General features: G+C 34.9%; 2 protein-coding genes and 1 long non-coding RNA gene across 5 annotated transcripts in view; 1 reads left to right on the top strand and 2 right to left on the bottom strand.

The window, feature by feature from the left end:
- The first annotated feature begins 264 nt into the window (after positions 1 to 264).
- On the top strand, positions 265 to 8,486 carry LOC117216832 (alpha-N-acetylglucosaminidase). Its single transcript, XM_033463915.1, has 14 exons — positions 265 to 386; positions 488 to 651; positions 2,193 to 2,371; positions 2,942 to 3,160; positions 4,214 to 4,441; positions 4,935 to 4,998; positions 5,059 to 5,204; positions 5,642 to 5,726; positions 5,816 to 5,965; positions 6,311 to 6,453; positions 6,541 to 6,700; positions 6,989 to 7,179; positions 7,605 to 7,990; positions 8,258 to 8,486. Exons 1-14 carry the CDS (start codon positions 305 to 307, stop codon positions 8,371 to 8,373), a joined length of 2,313 nt encoding a protein of 770 aa, XP_033319806.1. The 5' UTR covers positions 265 to 304; the 3' UTR covers positions 8,374 to 8,486.
- LOC117216834 lies at positions 3,461 to 3,847 on the bottom strand. Its single transcript, XR_004489440.1, has 2 exons — positions 3,658 to 3,847; positions 3,461 to 3,560 (listed from the first exon to the last, which is right to left on the bottom strand). It is a non-coding gene; the product is annotated as an uncharacterized LOC117216834 (long non-coding RNA).
- Positions 8,487 to 12,646: 4,160 nt separating the features above from the next.
- The window catches only part of LOC117216831 (serine/threonine-protein kinase N3), a 91,587-nt gene continuing 79,662 nt past the window's right edge, over positions 12,647 to 24,571 (bottom strand). For all 3 annotated transcript variants that reach the window (XM_033463911.1, XM_033463913.1, XM_033463912.1), the window contains exons 6-10: positions 22,373 to 22,736; positions 20,678 to 20,874; positions 16,737 to 17,126; positions 13,452 to 13,651; positions 12,647 to 13,046 (exon numbers count right to left, since the gene is read on the bottom strand). In XM_033463911.1, coding sequence (XP_033319802.1) covers positions 12,965 to 13,046; positions 13,452 to 13,651; positions 16,737 to 17,126; positions 20,678 to 20,874; positions 22,373 to 22,736 — 1,233 coding nt within the window. In that variant the 3' untranslated portion in view covers positions 12,647 to 12,964. The remainder of the gene's footprint in view (positions 13,047 to 13,451; positions 13,652 to 16,736; positions 17,127 to 20,677; positions 20,875 to 22,372; positions 22,737 to 24,571) is intronic.

Below are 24,571 nucleotides of genomic sequence, written 5' to 3'. Positions count from 1 at the left end.
AGACACCATCACCGTTGAAACAACTAGATGAACATTTTTTCATGTTTATATCTTCCAAGTAGAAGGATGTTGTAACAGTTTGTAGATCAGCTGAAATCTTATTTCGCGAGTGATACGAACGAAGACTACGAGACGAATGGTGTATGATCGCGAGAGTAATTGCATAGTAGATAAATGGTAATCTGAGGCCATGTTAGATAAAGAGAAATGGTAGAAGAGTAGGGAGACTATAAATAGTAATACGTTCACAAGTACCATCTCTTTCAATAGTTTCAGTCTTCCAGACACGACACGTTCATGCATCATGTTGATCCATTCGTTACTCGCGTCCATCGTTTTTCTTTCCGGATCTTTGACAGTTTTCTGTCGCGATCCAAAGCCAGACGGTAAGCAGAATTTTTCTTCATTCTCCTATTCCTATAATCGTCATATAATATGTTAAATATAATTGCAATAAGAAAAGATTAAAAAATGGAAATTTGAACAGCGTTTCAGAACACTTTGGGTCACATTAAGCCTCAGACTTCACCGGAAGTGCAGGCTGAGGCTGCCAGAGGTGTTGCTGAAAGATTATTGGGACACGAACGAGCTGCAAAATTCCTAATGGTCGTGAATCCTGATCTTGGTCCTACTGGACTAGATACCTTCTTGGTAAATCGTATATCACGTTATAATTGTGTACAGATAAGCACAGTGCCGTGAATAATTGTAAATTCAATTCTGTTTCTAGATTTTTCACAATATCGAAACAATAGTTGACAGGATCGTTCATATAATTTCATGTTATGATACAAACCGAAACTGAAGATACAACAAACGAAAATTTTCTTCTTTTGAACTCTGGAAGAAATTACGTTTTCCTGTAAACTTGTGTTCTCGGCTGTGAAAAGAACATAATTCTCGTTCAATATTTAGCGCATTTTTCTTTACTTCTGATTGCTTTCGTTAATCATAGTGTTAGGTACACTATCCAATAATTTTTTTAACCAGTTAACTGCGGAATTTAGTTTTGGGAATCTCTCGTGGTATTAGGTCGTGGAGTGCGTAGATAAATACAAGCGATGACGAGTATATTCGTCAAACGCGGTTAATCGGTTAAAGTTTCGTTTTGAATATCCATCTACCCGGGTTTTATGCTTTTCTTTACGTTCAACAATATTTTCCATAGGTAGCTTCTTCTGATCGTAAACTGTTTTTGCTAGAATTCTCCGCAGGTATTCAATCGGATTTAGATCAGGATTGAGCGACGATCATGATAATAATCCTATTTCAAAATCTTGATCCACGTTTTTGTAGTAGCTGCCTTCTTGAATAGGGGCATGGTCTTGTTGAAAAGTTACCTTTTTGTCGTCTATTTCAGTTACAGAAGGGCAATAATTCGCCATGTAAGATCTCGTGATACCCTATAGCGTTCAATTTACCTTTAGAAAAACGAGTTCACGTAACGTATCCAGGCACGAGCAATGTTTTCCTGGAAATATCGAAGAAATAATGCAAAACACTCGTTTTGATTTATAATTATTCACAGCACTAAATATGAATAGATATTTGTGTCCGTAAGCTCTCAAGTTTGATAAAGACCTCGACCTTGCACTTGACACTGTATGGCCTTATTAGTATAAATATATAGATATACAGGGTGGTTGGTAACTGGTAGTACAAGGGAAAAGGGGGTGATTCTACGCGAAAAAATAAGTCGAAAATATAGAATACAAATTTTTCGTTTGAGGCTTCGTTTTCGAGAAAATCGACTTTGAATTTTCTCGAAATTTTTCACTTTATCACGTCTCGTTATAACGGATCTCACTGTAGATCTTTGTCTCGATTGACCTTATTTTTTTAATTTTTTAAACTTTTAAATTTTTAAATTTTCAAATTTTTAAATATTAAAATTTTTAAATTTTTATTCTATATTTTCGACTTCTTTTTTCGCATAGAATCACCCCCTTTCCGTTTGTACCACCAGTTACCAACCACCCTGTATATCTATCATCCAGATATACAGACTATATAATATGGAATTAATATAATAATGGTAATTCCAGAGTTATGAATAGTTTGCTCTACTATAAGTATTCGAAAAAGCAAAGAATTGCAATTCTTTCGTATCTTCGTGCCTTCAAAATTCCCATAAATGCATAAAAATCAGTAATCTACTTATTGCGCAACCGCAAATTCAACTTAATTGCCAGATCAAGAAAAACTCCTTGGATCAAGTGGAGATCTTTGGCAGTTCCGGCGTGGCTGTAGCTTGGGGCTTGCATTACTACCTGAAAACTTATTGCAACGTTCACATTTCATGGGAGGGGAATCAAATCGAACTTCCTCAGACTTTACCAGATGTTCGAGTAAAAGTCACGTCCAATGATAGGTACGAAGTTTCAAGCAAAGAAGATGAAACCACTCGTAAACCGCAAGGGAAGAATATGATAAGTCATATTTTGTATAAAGCAGCAATTGCTGAATTCGCTGCAACGTCAATGAAACCTATATTACCAAACTATGTTGCAATTTGGTTTCCAGACAAAATATATAACGAACATCTTGAGAATATCGACAAAAATGCATTTGTCAAATCCATTTGCTTCTGTGTAATCTTCGTCTGTATTTCTCTTCGACATTATTTAATTCTTGAATTAGGCTTGGTAGAATTATTTATATATTATTAGATTTAGAATTATTTAGATTAGATCTAGTATTATACGTATTGCATATTTTAAGAACATCTGAATGTCACAAAGCTAGTCGTTAGATTATTAAAATTAAAATTACTCATTAAATTATATTCAATTTGGATCCTAACAGATTGCTGTTGTTTCAACTATGTCACGCTAAACGTAATATGAAAATTCGAAAATTGACAAAAATTGATTTATCTAGTCCTTCTCGTGTAATCAACATTTGTTTCTTTCCTATGCTACTTAATCCATGAATTGCACAGGTTTAGGTACTATCAGAACGTATGCACTCTGGGTTACACTTTCGCATGGTGGCAATGGGATCACTGGGAAAGAAACATCGACTGGATGGCCCTTAATGGAATCAATTTGGCTCTTGCTTTTAACGGGCAAGAGGCAATCTGGCAGAGAGTATACCTCCAATTGAATTTCACTTCAGACGAGATTAATGAGCACTTTGCCGGGCCAGCATTTTTGCCTTGGTAACCCTTACAATGATTTCCGTTACAATAATCGCGGTCGAATCCTGACATTCGTAACATAATTCCAAGTATACTTCTGAAGTATATAATGAATTCTGCAGGTGCTCATTTATAGGTAGACAGCGGGTACTTATGCAAATTTATATCTTTGTGAACATACACAAAAATATGAAAATTGAGTGGCAGCTTATTTCAGTCATAAAGTTTATTATTTCAGCTTTAATGGGAGCTGTAGCTATTATTATAATGAATAATTTTACATATTTTATATTTTTATAGTTTCTGAATTTTGAGATCTTCTATAAATCCATCAACGTCTGCAGTATATTGATGAAACATTTCTTTATCTGTTTCTTTATCTCTCTTAGAAAATCTGCTTGTATTTAACTGTTGATTTCCTCTGAACAAAAAACATTGTAGAATTATCGATAACTTTCTGGTATTTTGGAAGGATTATCTATTTGACGAATCATTGAAGAGACACTTTCTCCGTTTACCTTGACTTATTGTAATCAATAGGTCCAAAGTTTCATTTGTAATTTTCTATATGTCATGGTTACTTATACAATTTCTTCAATCATGAAAATTATTAAGCTTTCAATCATTTGTTGGCTATCTGAAACTTGGTTCTCCACTCAACCATCAAGTCTGAAACTTAAAAAAGATGGAAGAATAGGAAATTAGTTCATTATTTTTGCCAGAAACTTGATTTTGTAAAAAAAAAAAAAAAAAAGAAATGGGTCCAGATCAACTGTGCTAAATCTATTAAAATTTAAAATCAGCAGAAAAATGAGGAAGACTTAACATCTTAATGTTTTAGAATTACCTCCTAATTCTTTTTATTGAAACTTAATTTTTGTATTAAAAAATTGATTTAAAAATTGTAGTAAAAAAAATTTCAAAGTCTCCAATCTTCGAAATTAGTTTCAAATTGCCTCCTAATTACTAATGTCAAAGGAGAATTAATAAATGTGAGAAACTGATCTACCGCAATTTTTTAAACGACTGGTTAGTTGTTCTTCCATGCAATTTTCATTCTAATCCTTTAATTAGGTCTAGAATGGGCAACATTCGAGGTTTTGGTGGTCCTTTAACCTCAAGCTGGCACGAAAGATCGCTTCAACTGCAGCATAGAATCCTTCAAAGGATGAGGGAATTAGGAATAATCCCTGTTCTTCCTGCTTTCACTGGGCACGTACCTAGAGCTTTCCCCAGACTATTTCCAGAAGCCAACGTGACAAAAAGTGCGACATGGAATTCGTTTTCGGACAAATATTGTTGGTAAGAAAAAAAAATTTCTCATCCCTCTGACATCACTTCAACTCTACATTTATTGAATCTTATGTTACATATCTATCGTCGTATTATTGAATTTTACAATTATTGGTAGCATTTACTTGATCTTTAATATTTCAGATCGTAATAAAAAATTGCGATAAACTGTCATCTTTTCTTTCGTCTAAGCAAACGAAATTTTGATAATAAAATAGTTAAGAAACAATAAATATTTGCTTTGTGATATTTTGGATCTAGATATACATAATATTAATTAATCAATGATAAGATGTATTGATACATTACTCAATTTGTATCACCGATTAAATCTTGCTTACTTGCAGCCTTATCGTTCAGAGATAACGGATTGTTGTTATTTAGAGAAAATGATAAGCTAAGCCTCCACTCTTGTTGCACTATAAACATAGTCAAGATTATCATTTCTTACTTTTATGCTATACCTCACTATTTCTGAATGAAGATATAAATCTATTTTCAGCCCTTATCTTTTGGAACCTACAGATCCCCTGTTTCATAAAATTGGAGATCAATTTTTGAGAACGGTAGGTGAAATCTAAAATTCTCCCAAAGGATATTTCCATCTCTGTGTTCGTGGTTTCCAGTATATCAAGGAATTTGGAACCGATCACATATATAATTGCGATACTTTCAATGAAAACGAACCCCCCACCAGCGAACTGAAATTTTTGAGGAACGTAGGACATTCGATTTTTCAAACTATGCTGAGTGTCGATCCACAAGCGATATGGTATCACGATATATTATACTAATATTATATACTAACGTATATCAACATATATTAATAATCTGTTAACAGTTTACTAGTGTAATCGTTTATTAATCTAATAATAATAATTGGTAATTTACAGCTTCGATGGAAAATCGAAATAGGTTTTTAAAATTTAAAATAGGTTTCTCCATTTCACTGATATCTTACTTCTCCTAGTTATTAGTTGGAAATTAATTCTGCAGATGTTAAGCTGCCAAGAATCAGAGTTGAAATCTTGTAAAATGTTTGAAATCTTTGGAAGACATAATAATTCCAAACTTTTAGTCAGTAGCATGTGTAGATATATATTACATTAATAATCTTTTTTATCGGATAATTTGCAGCAAATACAAAGCAGCATTATAACGAAATTTGAAACTATTTTCCGATACATAAAAGTGAAATTATTTTTCAAGGTTAATGCAAGGATGGCTCTTTGTTCATGATGCTGTCTTCTGGACAGAGCCGAGAATAAAGGCTTTCTTAACCTCAGTTCCATTGGTGAATATGCTTAAAACAGACATTTGAATGAACGTTTTAAAAGCTCATACAATACTTATCTTCTTTGTGATCCTCGGCTTTTAATTTAGGGAAGACTGATAGTATTGGACCTTCAATCAGAACAATTCCCGCTATACGGTAAACTAAAGTCCTATTATGGCCAGCCATTTATTTGGTGCATGTTGCACAATTTTGGCGGGACTCTTGGAATGTTTGGTTCTGCTCAAATTATTAATCGGGTAAGTTTTCTACAAAAATGTACTCTCTACAATCTTCTACTCTCAAATTTCATCACTGGTGCACGTACGCCATGTTCTGAACGTTCGTTCACAAAATGGCGCTCTCTTTTACCACCTTACATAACCTCAACACGTGTAAAAAGAAGATTCGAATTATATAGCAAAACAACACTAAAAGATATTTAACATTTGAAAAGAGTGGAAGATTTCTTCAGTCTTAACTGTCCAAAATTAATTTGTGATAGTTTTTTAATTACCTAAAATTGAATTTTTCATTAAAAAAATTCAATCGCGATTAACTAACAATGAGATAATTTTGTTGCGTGATTACCGATTGTTTTTTAGCGAGTTTTCGAAGGAAGAAACATGGAAGGAAGTACAATGATCGGGACAGGTCTGACACCAGAAGGCATAAATCAAAATTATGTTATTTACGAGTTGATGAACGAGATGGCTTATCGTCAAGAACCTGTCAATTTGGATAATTGGTGGACAAATATCTATTAATTTTTTCATTAGAAAAATAATCGCGTACAAAATTACATATTCATAAATTGTAATATTCACTGTTTCAGGTTCGAAGATTATGCTAGTCGAAGATATGGAGCATGGAATGAGTACGCGGTTGCAGCATGGAAGAATTTGGGTAGTACTGTATACAATTTCCGAGGCATTTCGAAAATTAGAGGGAAATACGTGATTACCAGGCGACCGAGTTTGAATCTCGCTCGACTGGTGAGCTTAATTACTATTCTCTTTGAAGTTCTACCAGATTTTTCCCTATACTGTTCCAAAGCTGCAGCTATCGTAATTTAAAAGAGAACAAAGTTCTGCTAACATAGAGGAAATCATTATTTCATGTATACAATTTCGATAAAAGTTTATTTAATAACCAAAACCGGTTAGAAAATTAATATAATGTTCAATCAACCCATTAAGAGCCAACGTTGTGTTAACTCTTATAAAAATGACCTAGTCTTTTCAATTATTTATTAAATATGTATAATATGGGCCATTGCACAGACTTGGTATGATCCGGAGAAGTTCTATTCTACTTGGTACATATTCCTGCAAGCGAGACATGGAAGACAAAACAGCACCCTCTACCGACATGATGTGGTTGATATAACTAGACAAGCTCTTCAACTAAAAGCGGATAAAATTTACTCTGTTTTAGTCGAATCGTTTAATCAAAAGGATGTGACAACATTCAAGTAAGTTCTGGATTTGAGATTACTGAGTAGATTCAACGTTCTATTATCTTCGGTAGATCATAGATTGAAAGTTCTATTACCTACAACAGATAGTACATGACACCTACCTACAATAGATATTAGATAAATTCTAGCAATTTCATAATTCATCAAATTTCAAAGAGTATCATTTCAATATTATTAATTATTAGATTAAGGATTTTTATGCGTTTATGCGTTATTTAAAAGTGTAAAAATAGAATTTGCATAATATGCAGAAATACACATGTAAACTATCTAACGTAAAACAGCTTTGGGGATCTGTAAAATATTCATAAAAGATGTTAAAGAATTAATTTACTTAAAAAGGTATAAATTTGCATAAAGATCCCTAACCTGAAAATGTTTTTGATTCATTCTAAAATTATGATTGATCATACATGTAGATTGCAAGCTGGTCGTCTATTGGAACTGTTCGATGACCTCGAAGCCATCTTAGCATCCAGTGAAGACTTTTTATTGGGAACATGGCTAGAAATGGCGAAAAATCTGGCTACTGATGATGCAGAGTCGAAATTGTACGAGTACAACGCAAGGAATCAGATTACTCTGTGGGGGCCACGAGGAGAGATTAGAGATTACGCGAACAAACAGTGGTCAGGAATTGTCTCGGATTATTTTAAACCTCGCTGGGCTATTTTCCTGGATGGGCTTACTACTAGTCTAACAAAGGGAACGAGCTTGAATATCACGAGGATCAACGAACGGATTTTCAAAGAAGTTGAAAAACCGTTTACGCTCTCCAGAAAAATTTATCCAACAAATGCGACAGGTATAAGATAATTTGTAATCCTGAAATTTTTATAGTTGAATTTTTTCTTCTTACTGAAATTTTTCAACCAGAGCTTTAAAATCTGAATTTCTTAACATAGAAATTTAAAGGTCAAGCTTTCCTTTTACCGTGCTTTTGAATGTAGAAATTGTTAGTTCTGAAATATTGAAATCGCTAATTTTTATACTGGAAGTTTGGAATCAGACTTTTTGGCCATCTCAAATTTACAGTACTTTAATTTTGAACCTGGAAACGTTTTGTTCACAGGGGATTGCATCGACATAGCAATGCGAATTTTATCTAAATGGTATCAACCGTCCATTTTCGATGTATTCAGATCCATGAAATATTTAAATATTATGAAAGACAAAGGAAGAATGTAATATTTCAATTATTATCGTTCAAAGTGATTAAGCTTGTTACTGGTCACATTCATCGTAAAATTGTTAAAAGTTGTTAGTAAAAAATAATATTGTTGTAAATGATAAAATGCAAATATTCATAAAGAAAACATACAAACTTAATATCATATGCCAGTAATAATTAAAAGAAATGTATGTATATATGTATGCAGGATGTTTAAAAAATTGTACATAAAATATTCATTATGAATGCCAATGAATCTTTCATTTCATATTCATTAGAACAATGGTTAAAATATCGGAGCGTGAACTTTATAAAGATCGTTATTATTGACAAAAGGACACTCTACAACAGTCGAATAAAATTACAGAATTGGAAACAACAACGACAGATTCGAGCCGAGAGCAAAAAGGGGGAGAATCGTAAATTTGCCTACGAATTATATAAAAAGGAGTTACACTCGATTCACAAATACCTGTCCACTTTACCAAGTACATCGGCTAGACCCGTGAATTATCGATAAAAGTACTACATAGATATATACTTCGCTCCTTGCTCGTCTTCACTGGTCAATATTATGGCAGTAGACGACTGAACGTAATCACTTCCGACCGACCGACTGTTTTTTCTTTCGTCTATTAAAAATAACGAACCAAAATCGTCTATGAGATTGATTGTCGAGAAAATCAATACACTAGTCGAAAACGTCAGCCAATTCTCGCTTCACTTGAATCGCCATGTTGGATTTGGTCACAGCGTCAGTTAACGACCTCTCGCGGCTTCAACGACCGATTTTTCTTTCGTTTCGCGTTAGACATTGATCACGAACACGATCGTCGATAATCGATCCCTCAATTGGCCAATTTATGACGATCGTTTGAAATATTCTCGTCCTCAAATGGAAAATTTACGATTTACTCTATTTAGAATAGACTTTCAAAGATTTCGAGATTTATCTGTTTTAGATTATAAGCTATTTAGCTGTCTCTAAATGAATTACTGGATATTTTCATTGCTTTTGTTTGGGAATCTAACTCGTCGAGTGAAATTGACTGTCAATTGAGGGCCAATCCTACTTTACACGTGATTTGGTTTATTTTATTACAAGTAGATTAAGAAACATAGTGCGCATCTAATACGAAGTACAAAATATCTTGTGCATTTCGTAAGAATATTCGTAACGTGTGAGATACATCCATTATCATACACGAAAATGTACCGCCGTGGGTAAAAATGTCATCGAAACCTGAGACATTGAATAACGTTTAGGAGATTTTTATCGACGACGGGACGGTCCGAGAAATATTTCTGGGGATACGTAATATTTTTATTCGAGATCAGTGGAAAATTTGTAAATATTCTCAATCGTAATCTAAATCGAAATTCTCTAAGCACGAGGAGATAATGATGAAAATTCTTATCTTTTTTTTGTGTTTTTTTCTTTTTTTGTTTCGCTTTTAGATTATTACATCATGCTTCGAGGTAAAATTTCAAAAATTTTTTAGGGTAGAATCAAGATGGAAGAAAGTGTAAGCTTTGATACATAGAAAGCAAATTGTGTTTAGAGTAAGATTAGATGAAATTCTTCAGCTCAAAATATTACATACCATCAGAAATATCGTAAATATAAGATTCTTGTCTTTTTATTATACACATACCCGTAACAATTAGACGCAGAAGGCCTACCGATGCACCACATGTCTTCCTTTGAGATCTTCCTAGTGCGAATGCAGCGCGATCTGAAGTTTAACTCTTTAAATACAAACAATTCGTCATCCATTTTGCCTCACAGTTATGAAACATCCTCTATATCAACCAATATCATCGAAACAGATATTTTACAATTTTAAGTAGTTTTACTTTCTTCGTCACATTCTTCTATCTATTTATAAAAATATATACTGCACTACAGATTATTTCAAAATTTTACGAATAAATGAAATATTAGCCATCGGTAGACGATCTATTGACGTCGTTTTGCTCTTACAGCTACTGTTACTTGCTAATAAATAGACTGCGAATATTTATACAAATTCATATTTTTATGAATATCATTGAAAAAATGGGAGCTAAGGATTCCAGCAGAATTGTTTTTTTTTTTCTTTTATTAAACAACGGGTATTATTATTAACGGTTATTTAGATATTTTATATATTATATGTATTTTTGTATATATTACGTGCATTCTGCGTATTTTTGTATGTTCACATTGTCCACAAATGCATAAAAATCCGCAGCCTACTGATAAACGTTGATAACACCAGGAAACGGATGTCTAGTCGCCAACATGGGCATGTTTGTGAATCCTGTCGTTTCAGGAGAATTCGTGAGATCAGGACATGATATGATCATCGAATGTATCCGGTCGTGAGGTTCGACGGTTATCGATTAAATTCAAATACACATTTGTGGTCCCCCGGATATCAGTAAGGTCCAACGAAATCACGAATCTGACTTTGGTTATGTTCGCTTGGTCGCGTGCTTCGCACTATCCGCGAGACTTAAGTTTCTTTTTATATACAGGTCACATCAATTTGTTCGTGGCTTCGTTTTACTTGGTACTAGGAAAGACGATCTTGCGATTCGAGGTTAGATCTTACGATCAGCTGATTACATTAGGTAAAATGGTATAATTTTAAGAGGTACTTTCAATTTCATTATATTTAATATTATTATGCTATATGATCATGCTTCTGAGACATTCTGCGTATTAATCCTACCGCAATCGTCGAATTCTTCCACGTATTAATAATGATTCCATCTCAATTTTCTCAAAATCAAACATTTCTTAACGATAGAAGAACACAATGTTCGGTCGAAAATGGCCCAAAGAACACAGGAGGGTTAACGTGCTGTGATTTTCGTTAAAAGATCGCACGATCGTTCTTCCCGATTCTGCGTTGAATTTTTCGAGGATAAATATATACACAAAAGCAAACTACATATTACAGAACTTAAATAAGAATACGTAAAGGAACTGTCATCCTCGTAACGAATAGAGGTTAAAACGAACATAGAATTACAATTTTTTTTGGGAACGTCGATATCTAAACCGTGTATTACGAAAAAGACTTTTATCGAATCGCTTAAATCACGTAGAAGTACGAAAATGTGCACGATTACATCACAGAAGAACAGAAATAAAAAAGCTGGCCGAGAATCAATGTTCCATTCTCGTGATAACGTGAGTCTAAAACGATGTCGTTGTCTCAACAGGCTATTCTTTCGAGCCCCTTACGTTCTAACGTGGATAGAAAATACGGTTAATTCTATCAGCATTCAGCTGGCAAAGTTCGCCCTCTACCTAACGCTACTTACAATTAGTTAAAGTTCGTAAGTAAAACGCCATCTGGCTTTCAAGTGTCTCATTAACCTCTTCAGACCAAATCCTTTACAACTTAAACGAACTTCCTATTTTTTAATTGGAGGTACAAATGAGAAAAACTTTTTCTATTTTAGAAATCTCTTGTATCATTAGGCTAATTTTCTTATTTTAAAAATTAGTTTACTGAAGTATAGTGTGTGAATTAATTTGTTAAAATAAACTAATTGTTAAATCCAATTGTAGTCCTCAAACTTAGTCGATTAAAATCACAGAAAAATGCAAAACAAAATTTAGAGAATTTTAATTTAAATCGCAATGAAGTATCATCACTGATCGTGGTGATTCAGATTTTTGAAAAATGTAACTTCGCAAATATTTCCAATAATATTTCAAATACATAAATATTCATATAAGAATATATTGTAGTATCCTAGTTATTTGCTATTTATTAAACCAAACAGAAGTAATTTTGTAAATATTTTATAACATTCCAAGAGCACACAGGAGATAATTAGTATTTTAAAAATGTTTTACAATACCATACCTATTTAAAGACTAGAAATGAACATCATCCAAAGAGGTTAACAGACAATTGAAAATATATCTATCATATATTTAAGTTCTTTCTTACATCTACGTTCGAAAATTTGGTTCAGCCGAGAATAGTCCAACCTGGTTTTTATTTTCGTTAATTTGACCGTCTACGCTGACAGTTTCATAGCGTTTCCTTAAATTAATTTCAGCTTGTCTTTTCTCCAGCTGTTTTCGAACTGTAGCAACGAGTTATTTCTAAATTCGTTACTTTCAGGTTTCACAAATCGAGGAAGTACCGTCTGAAGAGTTTAAGGCGAATTCACAAATGGACGCCGCCTCTAAACAGGCCGTCTGTCGGCTCTAAATCGTACAGCCGAGTAATCGGTTTGGTACATGATCGATAAATTATTTTATAATTTTTAATATTCGCGACACGTTGTTTTTGAAACGAACTGTCGTCGCGAAAAGTAGCCGTTTCCAAGCTATTTCAAGACTTTCGCTGTTTTTTTAAATTTATGTAAAATTGTGCCATTAAAATATTTTGGAACAACGACTATCGAAAGAAATTTTTTTAAATAATTTCTAGCTGTTCAAAATCCTAAAGAAACGTTCCAAGTCGAAAATATAATATGAATCTTGCACTAGTTAATATTACTACATCATCGAATGTTAAGTCGGCTCATACCGTGTTCATCAACCGATTGGTTGATCGTGGTTTCCTTCGACGTGTTGATCCGATTTGTTTAAAGATATCACCGTTTTTCGACCTCCGTTTCTTGGCTGGATGCTTCCGTCACCGGAGGCAGAGGACTGTCTATGGATATTTGTCTGAAACTTTTTTCAAAAATACAGACGAGAAAATAAGAATAATAAATTATCATACATTTCAATAAAATTGGGACAATGATTTTATAAATAAATGCAGTTGTATTTTAAGCTAAACGAATAAATGATAACTTGAGAGATAGAGAACCACTGTTTCAACTATAACCTTTCCAATTATGAGATACATTAAGGGCGTAAATTAGTACAACCACGAAATTTTCCCCGAAAATTGTGAAATGTATCCAGTTTAGATCGATAAAACAGAACAGTCATTAAATAAGAGATATATAGATAGGAAACATTGATATAAAATACCATCATTCAAGAACAATCAATTAATTTTGGACCACAATCAATCAGGTTTGGAGAACTTGGAGCTAAGATATCGAAAAGATTAAATCGTGAATAATTTACCTGCCGTTTGTTTGCCAATCGTAAGAATCTGGCGCGGAATTGCTTCTGCCCGTTCTCTGAAATCGTTCCGACTTTGCATTTCTTATGGCTTTCCTCCCTGGTGAGGTCTCCTCGGCTCTTCCTGATGAGGATAGTTCTATGCTATCCACCGTTGCATCGGTACCCGCTGTTTTCCCACTTTTCTTCGGCAGGAAGGGATTCTAAACATCAGAAAATAATCCCTGACAATTAGAAAATAACATTATTCAAAAATATATTCTTCAGAACGATCAATTCCGTGTCACAAATCGGTTAAAGTGTTGCTACAAATTGGCCAAAGCGTCCGGATACTTCTGAGCGCTAGTGCACCAGAAATAGAGTCGTGACAATTTGTAGAAACAGTGAGAAAATCAGAGAAAAACGTCACACGCGAATAGATAATCTTTTCATGCTTCGATTCCTCCACTGAACAATAACGTTTACAAAACGTGAGCAGAAATAAAAAGGGCCTCTCGAGGAGCAGATAATCCTTCGAACGTTTAATTCTGAATACCATTGCTCGAACATTGTTCTCGATTCTAAGGGTAGGATTTCAAAGGACCTCTTGCGAAATTTTCGCGAATTTCCGACCTATTTTCGCGAGATCGTTTGAACCTTTGGTGAAAGCTGATAAGAGAAGAGGAGAAAAAACAAAAAAGAAAGATAAGAAGAGGGAGAAAAATAAAGCGAGAAAAACGCTTTACGCTTTTATGACATCGACACTCCACCGACGTTATTGCCGTGTTTACGGAGCCGTCAACCTTCCTTGAACTCGGCTGATATCGACTGACTGTGCTCGTCAAATAATAAGGCCAGAGACGTGGCGCCGTGGCGAGAGCAGGAGGTAGCTTTTCTACGCTACGGGAGCGGCCAGTATCGCATCATAAACAGAGAAACAGAGAGGCTTGACCTCCCATTGCTCGCCACCCCAAGCGCGAGATCAAATGTCGATCGCAATTGAAATTCAATGGCCGATTCCTTTATCGTAACGGAGACCGAACTGCTTTGAACGATTTTATGATACTCGATGCACAGTCTATTTGTGAGAAGGAACTCATATTCTGGTCCAACAAGGTTTGATTCAATTGTCTAATCCCAATTTGCACTGATTCTGCAGCTGGTAACGAAGTTTAAGGCACTCAAAGTCGCCAAGCCATCACTAGAGATCAGATTCCCATGTCTCTTGTGTAACTGTTTATTGCTGAGCTTTTGTGATGATTAGGACTGAATTGATCCAAATGGCTTCATAGTACTCACAACTGAGGTCCCTACAGAAAAAGAAACTAGTTTCTAGATTTAACAGGTCGAGGTCACTGAACTACTGTTGTCTTCACCACATTTCCTATCATACTTCATAGATTTCTACTAACAGCCTTCTATCGTGATCGCGATTGACTGTTCCAAATGGCTTAATGTGCTCGATGAAAAGCCTCTATGAGAGAAAAAATTCATTTTCATGCCCATCCGAATCTGGGAGTTGCCTAATCGACGACGATTTCCAGTCTGTCTATAGCTCGCGACAAAGTTTCAATCGTTTAAGGTCGTCGAGCATTTGCTATCCCCACCACACAGAATTCTATATACCCTTTTATAACTTTTTACTGACGACCATAAAATAGGGAGTTCGGAGGCAATAAAAAGATTTGGTACTTACAATAACCTGACTATTGCAGAATTCGGAAGTTCCTGTAAGTTGAGATTCGAGTTTTCATAATCATTTAATAAAAACATTAAAAATCGATTTTTATTATTTTCTAACGAGTAGTCGTACATATCTTCGAAATCTTTCATTCGTTAAAGTTAATCGCAAATGGAAAAATAAGGTCTCACAGTATCCGAACGATATCTACCACTTTTTTTCGTATTTTCTTTTTATCGCTTCATTTGCAGCCACGAAGGATCTATGTATTTAGTCGACGCGGGATATTCGAAGAATCACGAAGAGTCAAGTGAATTTTTACGGTTGGCTGCACTTTAACGGCGAGGTCTACGTTATTCCGACTTTTATCGCATCGACGTACAGTTGGCCATGGTGAAGGGCGAACAATCTCACGCGAACGTAAAGGATCCATTTCCCTTTAATGCAATTATAAGGGACAAGCTGGCAATAACTAGCGCTTCGTCCTAATATCACCCAAACTACGGTGAAGAGATAACCAGGGTGGGGTAAGAAAACTGCCACGGTATATAGAACGGCGCCTTAACGACCTCGAGCATTAAAGTAAAAGGAAAGAATGGCAAAAAAAGTTTTACAAGTTGAATAGAAAAGTTCGTCAATTGGGATCATCAATAATAATTCATCTTCTAACCTTCTCCTCTTAGAGAAATTAGCTGACAGTCGTGCATTTGTCAGAACCAATTTATGCGCGCGTCTCTCTACTGATATGAGGGTCTAAAACTATCAAAGTAAGAAACAGCTAAAAGATTCGTCGTAACTCTTTTATTGAAAAGAAAGAAAGAAAAATAGTTTCAATAACATCATAAAGTATGTTATATTAATGAATTCTATGATATTATACAGACGATGTCTATGTTAGAATGCTATAGTTTAACATATAAATGCCTTATAATAGTGAATATTATTGAATATCAATTCTTTGTACTTTTAAAAGAGAGAAATGTTTATAGATCATTTAATACGAAGTTTAAATAAATGAACAAATGCATAAAAAGTTGTTAATCTTACATGAAAAAGTATATGTGACTTACGGATGATCTCTACTTTACCGATAGGCACGAGTTAGAAGATATTTAGATAGAACACTCGTGGAAACAAAGGGTATTATAGTGCGTCAACTAAATGCAATTTGTTGCATGATTTTATGTTCGAGTAAAGCGGAACCCATAAACTATAATTGGATTGTCAAAGGCTAAATCAGTAGCATAATACTTCAAACTAGTTGTGGGATTTATTAATTAAAGCCTGATACTGGTTGGCAGATCTGCGCCACAGCAGTTTTCACTTTACGAGCTAGAACTAATCTACAATTTATCGAATATCGATAATTGCTATTCACAAATTGCGAGCCAAATTATTTGAATAGTGTATTAATAGCGCCAAATATAAAATATTAACCTCCTCTTACTATTTTTGTAAACATTAATTATCGAATTAAATTATTTTCTTTTTCTCAACCATACTAAGCAAAGTCAGCGACGCCACGAATCATTCATACATAATTGTAAAATTTATTTTTATTTACATATAATAAATTACGTTAACAAGTTACAAATAGCGGCAAATTTAAACGATAGAATTCCACTTACCTGGAAACTGTGCTGTTTCAACATAGTTTTGATAAGAATCAACGTGTCGAGTTTGGGTATCCTTGTGACCACTCGTTCTACTTCTTCGTCTGTAACAGTAACCGGAAGTCGACAGTTGTCAGCCTCGCTTGGCAGTGGTTCAGCGCCACAATTGGTCAGCCAGGCATGTTCCTTGATATCTGATAACTTGATTCTCTCAGCTGGGTTTTTCGCCAGCATTTTCGCGATCAATTCACGAAGATTTTCCGAAACGACGGGTTTTTCCGGAAATTTTAACGGCTCGCTGCGTACCGCCGCTTGGACACCAATTATACTCCCAGCGCCATCCCAAGGGATTTTTCCGGTCACTAAACAGTAGAGTGTCACGCCCATTGACCATACGTCACATAACTGAAACACACGAAATATTCGTTTTTGATGCAAAATTATCTTAAATGCTCCCAATTTTTAATTCCACTTTTATTTTACTTTCCATTTATTTCTTAGCTTTTAGAGTGGAAGATTAATGTTGGTATCCCCACTAATTTATTATCTGGAAGCTTTCCATGTTAGAGACTCATAAAATATTTTCACTGGCTCTTTTTACGACAGAGTTGGTAAAGTTTCAACAAAATGTGGATTATAAATTGTTCCGGGACAGCGTGTCATAAAATGTATATTTCATGCTTAAATATTCGTGACTTTCGGAAGAATTGCCGATCATATGGTTGATTAAGATTTTTCTTCAAATATTACAATTCTTCCTGATTGCTCGAAGAAAATATAAAATGTGAATTGAATTTTTATCAAACCATTGAAATTCTCTTTTATCTTTAGAACGAAACAAAAATTCGAAGATCGCCAGTTAAGAAACTGATTAGTAATTACAGCTCTTGAACAGCTAATGAATTGGGTAACGTGTCACTCTCGTGGACATTGAATTTTCCACAACTCCACTGGCTAAATCGATCGACTTGTCGATAAGGTCACGCGATACGTCCCCGTTGTAATCATGGAAATACACATGAAAGGGATAAAATTACTCTAGTCTACGTCAAATTACACGTTCGGTCGTCTGTATGACAGAGAGCGTAATAATGTGTTGTGATCGTTAATCCTATCTTACTGTTTAAGTTGAATCACATATATATCGTTCTCTTGTATCACCACCGTTCTGATTTTAGCCAAAGATTAACAACCCGTAGCTAGTTTAAGTACGCCCACATTGTTCTAAATTAGGTTAATTATTGGTTATTAAAGAGACCCGAAGATCTTAATTCCATTTAAGTTCGTGGACCTGATCTGGACGAGTCAATGGTATTAAAGACGTTAGAATTGAAGTTAATACTTTTGTAGGCGGTGGTTTATCTGTTTCTTGAAAACTAAATACGTTTTCAAGAGAAATATTATGTTATATTTAATAATAATATTAATAATCTTTTATTACGTTTCGTTATATTTAATACGATTTTAATACAACAATTTATCATATTATAATTTTTATGTTACACGGGAGAATGTTAGAAAAACTCATCAATGTTTCAATTTATAGTAACTGGAAGTTTGATCGTCAAATGTAGGTGGAATGAAAAATTAATCGAGTTAAAAATACTATATCAACCGAACTGGACTCGACTTATCAACTAGACTCAAAGTTAATTCAGGCACGATTCAGCATAAAAGAAAGTTAAATTAAACTCGATGTCACAGTTGTTACGTCGAACGTGTCACGGTCAATCTAAGTAAAATGGCGTGGCCCTATGTGACCCAACTTTCTTATCAAAAAGTTTCAGGGTACGTGTAACGTGGCCACACATATACAAACAGCGAGTCAACTATATGTTTACTACGTGTGTGTACATCGTTGCTTGTGCAATACAGAATGCCATCTTTTTTATTTTAGTTACTTATTATTATATTATTATAGTTAGTTGTTTAGTTGCACAGTTACTATTTCTTTTTTTCTTTTTTCTTTTTTTGAAGGAACAATATTTTTTATACATTTTTCAAAAACCTTTACTGATCACAGCGTTTTCTTTTAACATGTCAGAAATCATTTCATTTTCATTCAAAAAAATTTGTCCCACTTACGTAAACCTTCCCGAGTTCACGTTTAAAGGATCGTACTTTGGAGGGTAGTTTCACCCCTTAAACTTGAGTTACCACAGCTAAAAAAAAAAGAAGAAAAAATACGAATCTACTATTTATGGTTGTTTAGTCAGGCTCACATAGTTTCATCCAAATCGGAGCCAGTACGTGGCATGAGTGACATCGATCTTTTGTACTGTTCGTGAAATATGCAAGTGACCTTGAAGTACAAAGAAACGTTTCCGATTGGACAATTAGGCCAAAGCTTGATCATGCTTTTCAGCCTATGCATTTAACGTGGTATTGAGCTATAAACCTATGAATAATTTAACATTTCTTTTTTCGCATTTTCTGACAGTGTATATCATAATTTTAGAAATATACACATACACAGAAGCCTATGTTTTAACACGTTAAATTAAAGAAATGATATCTGTATGAATTAAAAATTTAAGATCCTGCTTCCTTTAAACCGCATTTTACAAATTGGTTTTTTGCAATATCTTAAGATTTACTTGTTCTTTGTACGATCGATAGATCTTGTTGACGAGTTTCAGATGATGATGACCCAGCAAAAGACTTATGACACGTTTATGGAACATTCTATTCTTTCTTATTCAAGCAGTTAAGCGAATTCACTTGAGATTCGCGTGTTCGCTGTTGCAGTTGTATTATGTAAATTACGTTACATAATCAGATTCCGAGAGTCACTTTCCTCGTATGTGGGGAAAGAGTATTTCTAGTTTTTTTTTTATAAATTACACATTTGCATAAGCACGTGCACCGTAAAACAAATTTCGTCTGTTCTTTTCAAAGTTAGTTTACGTACACTCATTTGCATTTATGCCAAACGTTCTTAATTAAAGTTGATTAACCGTTAATTCCGCGATCATACAGGTTTTTTGCTTGGCATAAACGATATCGCTGTTAGCGTCATAATCTAATTATGTCAATGCAACGTAATTAAGAAAAGGAATAATTTTAGATCAGTTACAAGTTTCTTTTAAAACTAGACAGTAGATGTATGGAATTTTACAAAAAGACACAAACATTATAAACATATTTTTGAGATGTAATCAACAGGACGATAAAAATGCTTAACCCCAAAAGTAAATGTTCGTTTCATCAATTAATTTGATGCTCAACGACAAGGATCGTTAAGTTTCACTTTAGAAAGAGATAAAGAGAGTAACCATTTGAAACAACGAATCGTTTTAACTGCACAATTTGTTGTATGTTTATCTTAAAAAATCCTATCAACTATGAGCAAATGGAAAGAAAACAATTTTGAGAGCAAGCGTTGTCGTATTGCGAAATAATGTTTGTTATTCAAATGCGTGCGAAATACGACATTTAAAATGCAAATTATTTGTTATTTTATTTAAAGTAGCCAATTCTCTACGTAACAATAGCCTCTATTTCAAATAAGATTTGCACGGAAAATTCATTTCGAATCTCATTTATCTCGTTTCAAATAGAGTATCACACACACCGCACTTAATTCTTAAAATTTACTAAAAAACCAATTTTAACAGCTATTTAATAAAAATCGTCCTAGAAGGCTTCTAGGGAATGACCCAATAAAATTACACCAAATCCTACTACGAACAACCGAAAATGTGACTTATCATATCCTTTTTCCTATGTTCACTTGCGAAAGAAGATCAGTCATGGATGTCCTCCATTTACGATCACAATTGTGGCATCGCGAAATTCAAGCGGAACGGTGGCACCCAAGGATACCGACACGACTGAACAGAGAGAAAGAAAGAGAGAGAGAGACAGAGCAGGCGTCATAATTCTCCGCCGCCTATAAATACGGGGCGAAATTGAAAATCGATCAGACGATAGCCTCGTACGCCGATGGTACTTACCGTTCCAGAATAATGGGCGCCAGGCGTGGTTGTTTCGGGTGCCGCGAACGCTGGAGTCCCGGCTGGTCCGGACAATAATTCTCCGGATGCTCTCAGTTCCGCGCTGACACCTAAATCCGCGATCTTGATGCGACCGTCGCTATCTACCAACAGGTTGCTCGGCTTTATGTCACGATGGACTATCCTCTGGTAGTGCACTAAACAGCAACAACAACAGCGACAATGCAAGGTCAATGAACTTTAAGAACACCCACGCGATATATTAAATATAATTATTATAATTATTAAATATAATTATTAACCCACTGTCGGCGAAGCGTCACCTCACAGAAGCCTATTTGAAGTTTATCAGTCCAGTTGCATCCAAGCGCGGATTAATCCGCGCACTGCGACTGTCTTCTATCATCAAGCGCGGATTATTACGCGCGCTGCGACTGCTTTTTTTTATTTCCATTTTAATCCAAATAATTTTTACCTTTTTCCTCTGTTATAAAGAATGTAAGATGCGATGTTCGCGAAGTAACATTGAACAGTAAATAATTTTCGATAAACTCCATGAAGAATTCGGATGTCGTTTACTGCACCTACGAGCGACCGCGCGCGGTGACAGGCATCAGTCGTGTTAAGTAGAGCCATGTAGCAAATGAGTTAGACACGGCGATACGTTTACGCCACAATCGTATTCCAATTGTCGATGTACGAAGCGCGAAGTAAAATACATTTTGTATCGCTATGAAAATATCAAACGATGACGAGGAGGCATTGACTCATCACCACGTTTCATTGTATCGTTGTAGTCTGCGTCTCGCCACTGATGTCGTGTTATGACGCGAGGTTACAACGTACTGACGTAATGTTAACGCCAATCGTCACGACGAAGACGGTTTCGCTGCGGTTTCGTGGACAGGTGTGCGTTACAATGACCGCCGAATGGAAGCTTCAAGCTACTCTCAGCATCGTTGCATCTAATACGAGTGTACGAAGCTTGACCTCGTGGACTGTGGGCCTGAGCCTCGTTTCTATTGAACCGACGTCGAGCAACTTTCTGTTGTTGCTCCTATTACTTGAAAAGACAGCCGCTCGATCGTTGCTTCAGCGTGGACAAAAATATCTCTATAGGTTGTGGCTGTTCGTCGGAAATTTCTTGCAACTTGGCACGGGCAGCAACAAGAGGCGACAAAAGGTTGCTCGATGTTGCTTCGGTAGAGACGAGGCTTTAGATTGCAGATTTTTATGCATCCATGAATAATTTGAATGTGTAAAAATATTCAGAGAATGTATTCTGTAAAAGAGCAGACAAAACATGCAACGTAAACTTCTGACTATATTATGTACACGTGAAAGAAATCTGGTTTCGCTTCTTTAGTATTCACAACAATATAAATTTGCATAAGAATTCGTGATCTAGTAATTATACTGGGTGTCACAAGATATTAGGTGGTCGATTTGAAACATTGAAACAATGAAAATAGTTCTTGTACGAAACTATCTTTCGAGGCTTATTTTTCAAGTTACAAATAATTGTGTTACGCGCTAAGGTTAAAGTATTTGATAAAGTAACAATGTGACATATTTGAATAAATAACAGAATAAAACACTTGAAGCATTTTTACCAAATTTACTTAAATTTAAATTGTTTCTTAGATTCTCTGTGGTTAGCCAACGTATTTAATTATGTCTTCGTAAATGACTTACGATACTCGACGCCCATTACAACGTCACGAAAATTCTTCCTGGCAGTCTCCTCGTCGAGTGGTTTATCGGTAGGCACCTGAAGTACCTCGCCCCTCTGGACCAATTCGAAAACAAGGTAAAGGTTGTCCTCGTCCGGATCGTCGAGAACCTCCACCAGTTTCACGACATTTAGGTGATCCAATTTCTTCAACAACGCGATCTCCCTGTAGACCTTCGCCAAAGGGTTAGCCGCACCCTTCTTTCCCGGAGCCATTCTACCGAAGATTCCCGCCTTCTTCATCAGTTTCTTCTTGCTGAGAATCTTCATCGCGTAGTGAGTCTCGTCCTCCTCGTTGTAAACTAGCTTTACGATCCCGTAGGAACCCTATAACATGAGAAATAAAAAAAAAAAAGAAAGAAAGGATATGAGATCGTCGACACTATAAAATACCTGGAAATGGAAGAATTTAAATTTAGCCGAATTTCTTTTTATTTGACACGGTTTTACTGTTGCAGAGGATCGTACGCAGTTCTATGCTACGAAAAGACACGTTCTTTTTATTTTAGCCAATCGATGGATGATTATTCAAAGATTCTGGAAATAGAAGGACTAAAATTTTAAAAGAATCTTAAAGAACTGACACAGTTTTTTTTTATTGTTGCAGGTATAATTATGGTTCTGTGTCTCGATAATCGTTTGTCTTCTTAGTAAATTGACATGTAAATATTACAAATTCTTGGAACAAATTTCTCCTGGTTTGACACAGTTTTATTGTTGCGAAGAATTATACAACTCTGTGCTTCGGAAAAACTTGTTTCTTTTTTTTTTTTTTTTGGTAGACTGATAGGAAATTATTAAAAACTTCTGGAAATGACAGGATTCGAATTTAAAGGAATTTGAATATTTTCGCGTCTCCGAGGGGGAGGTTAAAGAAAATATTTACAGTCAGTAAATTGAAAGACAATTATTGCGAGTGCTTTAACCAATTATTTTTTAATTTCTTGGAACGAAAGGACTAGAATTTAAACAAATTTTCTTTAATTTAACAATTCTATTCTATTACTGCAGAATTTTCATTTTAGTTGTGTACTTCGTAGATTCGTTTTGTTTTTAAACGAAACCCAAAGAAAGTATAAAAATTACTGAATTACAAGATAGTTCCTGAAAATTTCGTAATTTACTCTTTCAAAATTCCTGGAGAAGGAGGAACTTAAGTTTAAACGAATGTCATTTCGCTTTCACTTCACACAGCAGTTCATACATTTTCGCGAGAAATCTAAAGAAATTACATTTCTTTAACAGGTTGACAGTTAATTATAAAAAATTCCTAATTAGAAAAAAACAATCTCCTCTATTTGAATATCGCATTCACGAAATAAAAAAAAAAAAAAAGAAAACGTAGTTTGTAAGACAATACGAGTTCATTAAAGTTAAATTCCCGTCTTGTCGACGTCCACAGAAACTTTCTTTTCACACCATCTTTCTTTTACCCTTCGTTATTTCTTCTCCCATGGGAAAATCAAAAGAAAGAAACTAAAAAAGAAAAAAAAAAGAAAAACAAGATACATCTTCCGGTAGAAGTGCTGCTTCTAATGGAAAGCACACGATGTACCTACACGTTCCGTAAACTTTGTACAATATTTTTTCATTTCCTTTATTTCACGGTTGTCGCGCATGATGTTTCCTCGGGATTAGAAAGATAGCGGTTGCAGCCTCAAAAGTAGATGTCGACGAAAAACGAACATTGGACAGAAAAAAAAAACGACAAAACACAATTGTTTTGCTCGAACCTTCATCAAATTACCAGTAACGTTGTTGTTTAACTTTCATGATATCGTAGCTGTTGTCTCGCAAGATTTTTATCCGCCGCTACCTTTTCTAGTTGGCTGTTGCCTCTTTGGTTTGACTTTTATGGCGCAGAAAACCATGGTACGTTCGAAACAGTGGCTTTCAATTTTCGATATTAATTACACTCGCAATTAACGATTTCTGGAAATTCTGCCGTACGTGCGGTCCTTCGTAAAGCCACAGGGTAACCAAAAATTGGATTTTAGTGATAACCGTAGCAAGACATCCTAAATTCATCGGAGAAGCTCAAGTGCTTTTGATTGCTCTGGAAATTTTTTTTTTTTGGGGGGGGGATGATAAGAAATTGAAGGTTTTTAAATTTACAGTTTCCAATTTCCAACACTTAGAACGACCAGTTCTTGGAAATTTTA

This window comes from Bombus bifarius, unplaced genomic scaffold, assembly GCF_011952205.1.
Source record: "Bombus bifarius isolate JDL3187 unplaced genomic scaffold, Bbif_JDL3187 scf7180000007973, whole genome shotgun sequence".
In the NCBI taxonomy this organism is placed as follows: domain Eukaryota; kingdom Metazoa; phylum Arthropoda; class Insecta; order Hymenoptera; family Apidae; genus Bombus; species Bombus bifarius.
This window is presented reverse-complemented; position numbering and strand designations above follow the sequence as displayed.

Coding starts and splice junctions, on each gene's coding strand:
- LOC117216832 (XM_033463915.1), top strand. CDS start 305: ATGTTGATCCATTCGTTACTCGCGTCCATCGTTTTTCTTTCCGGATCT. Junction 3,161..4,213: donor GGGCCAGCATTTTTGCCTTG/GTAACCCTTACA, acceptor TCCTTTAATTAG/GTCTAGAATGGGCAACATTC. Junction 6,701..6,988: donor GTTTGAATCTCGCTCGACTG/GTGAGCTTAATT, acceptor GCCATTGCACAG/ACTTGGTATGATCCGGAGAA.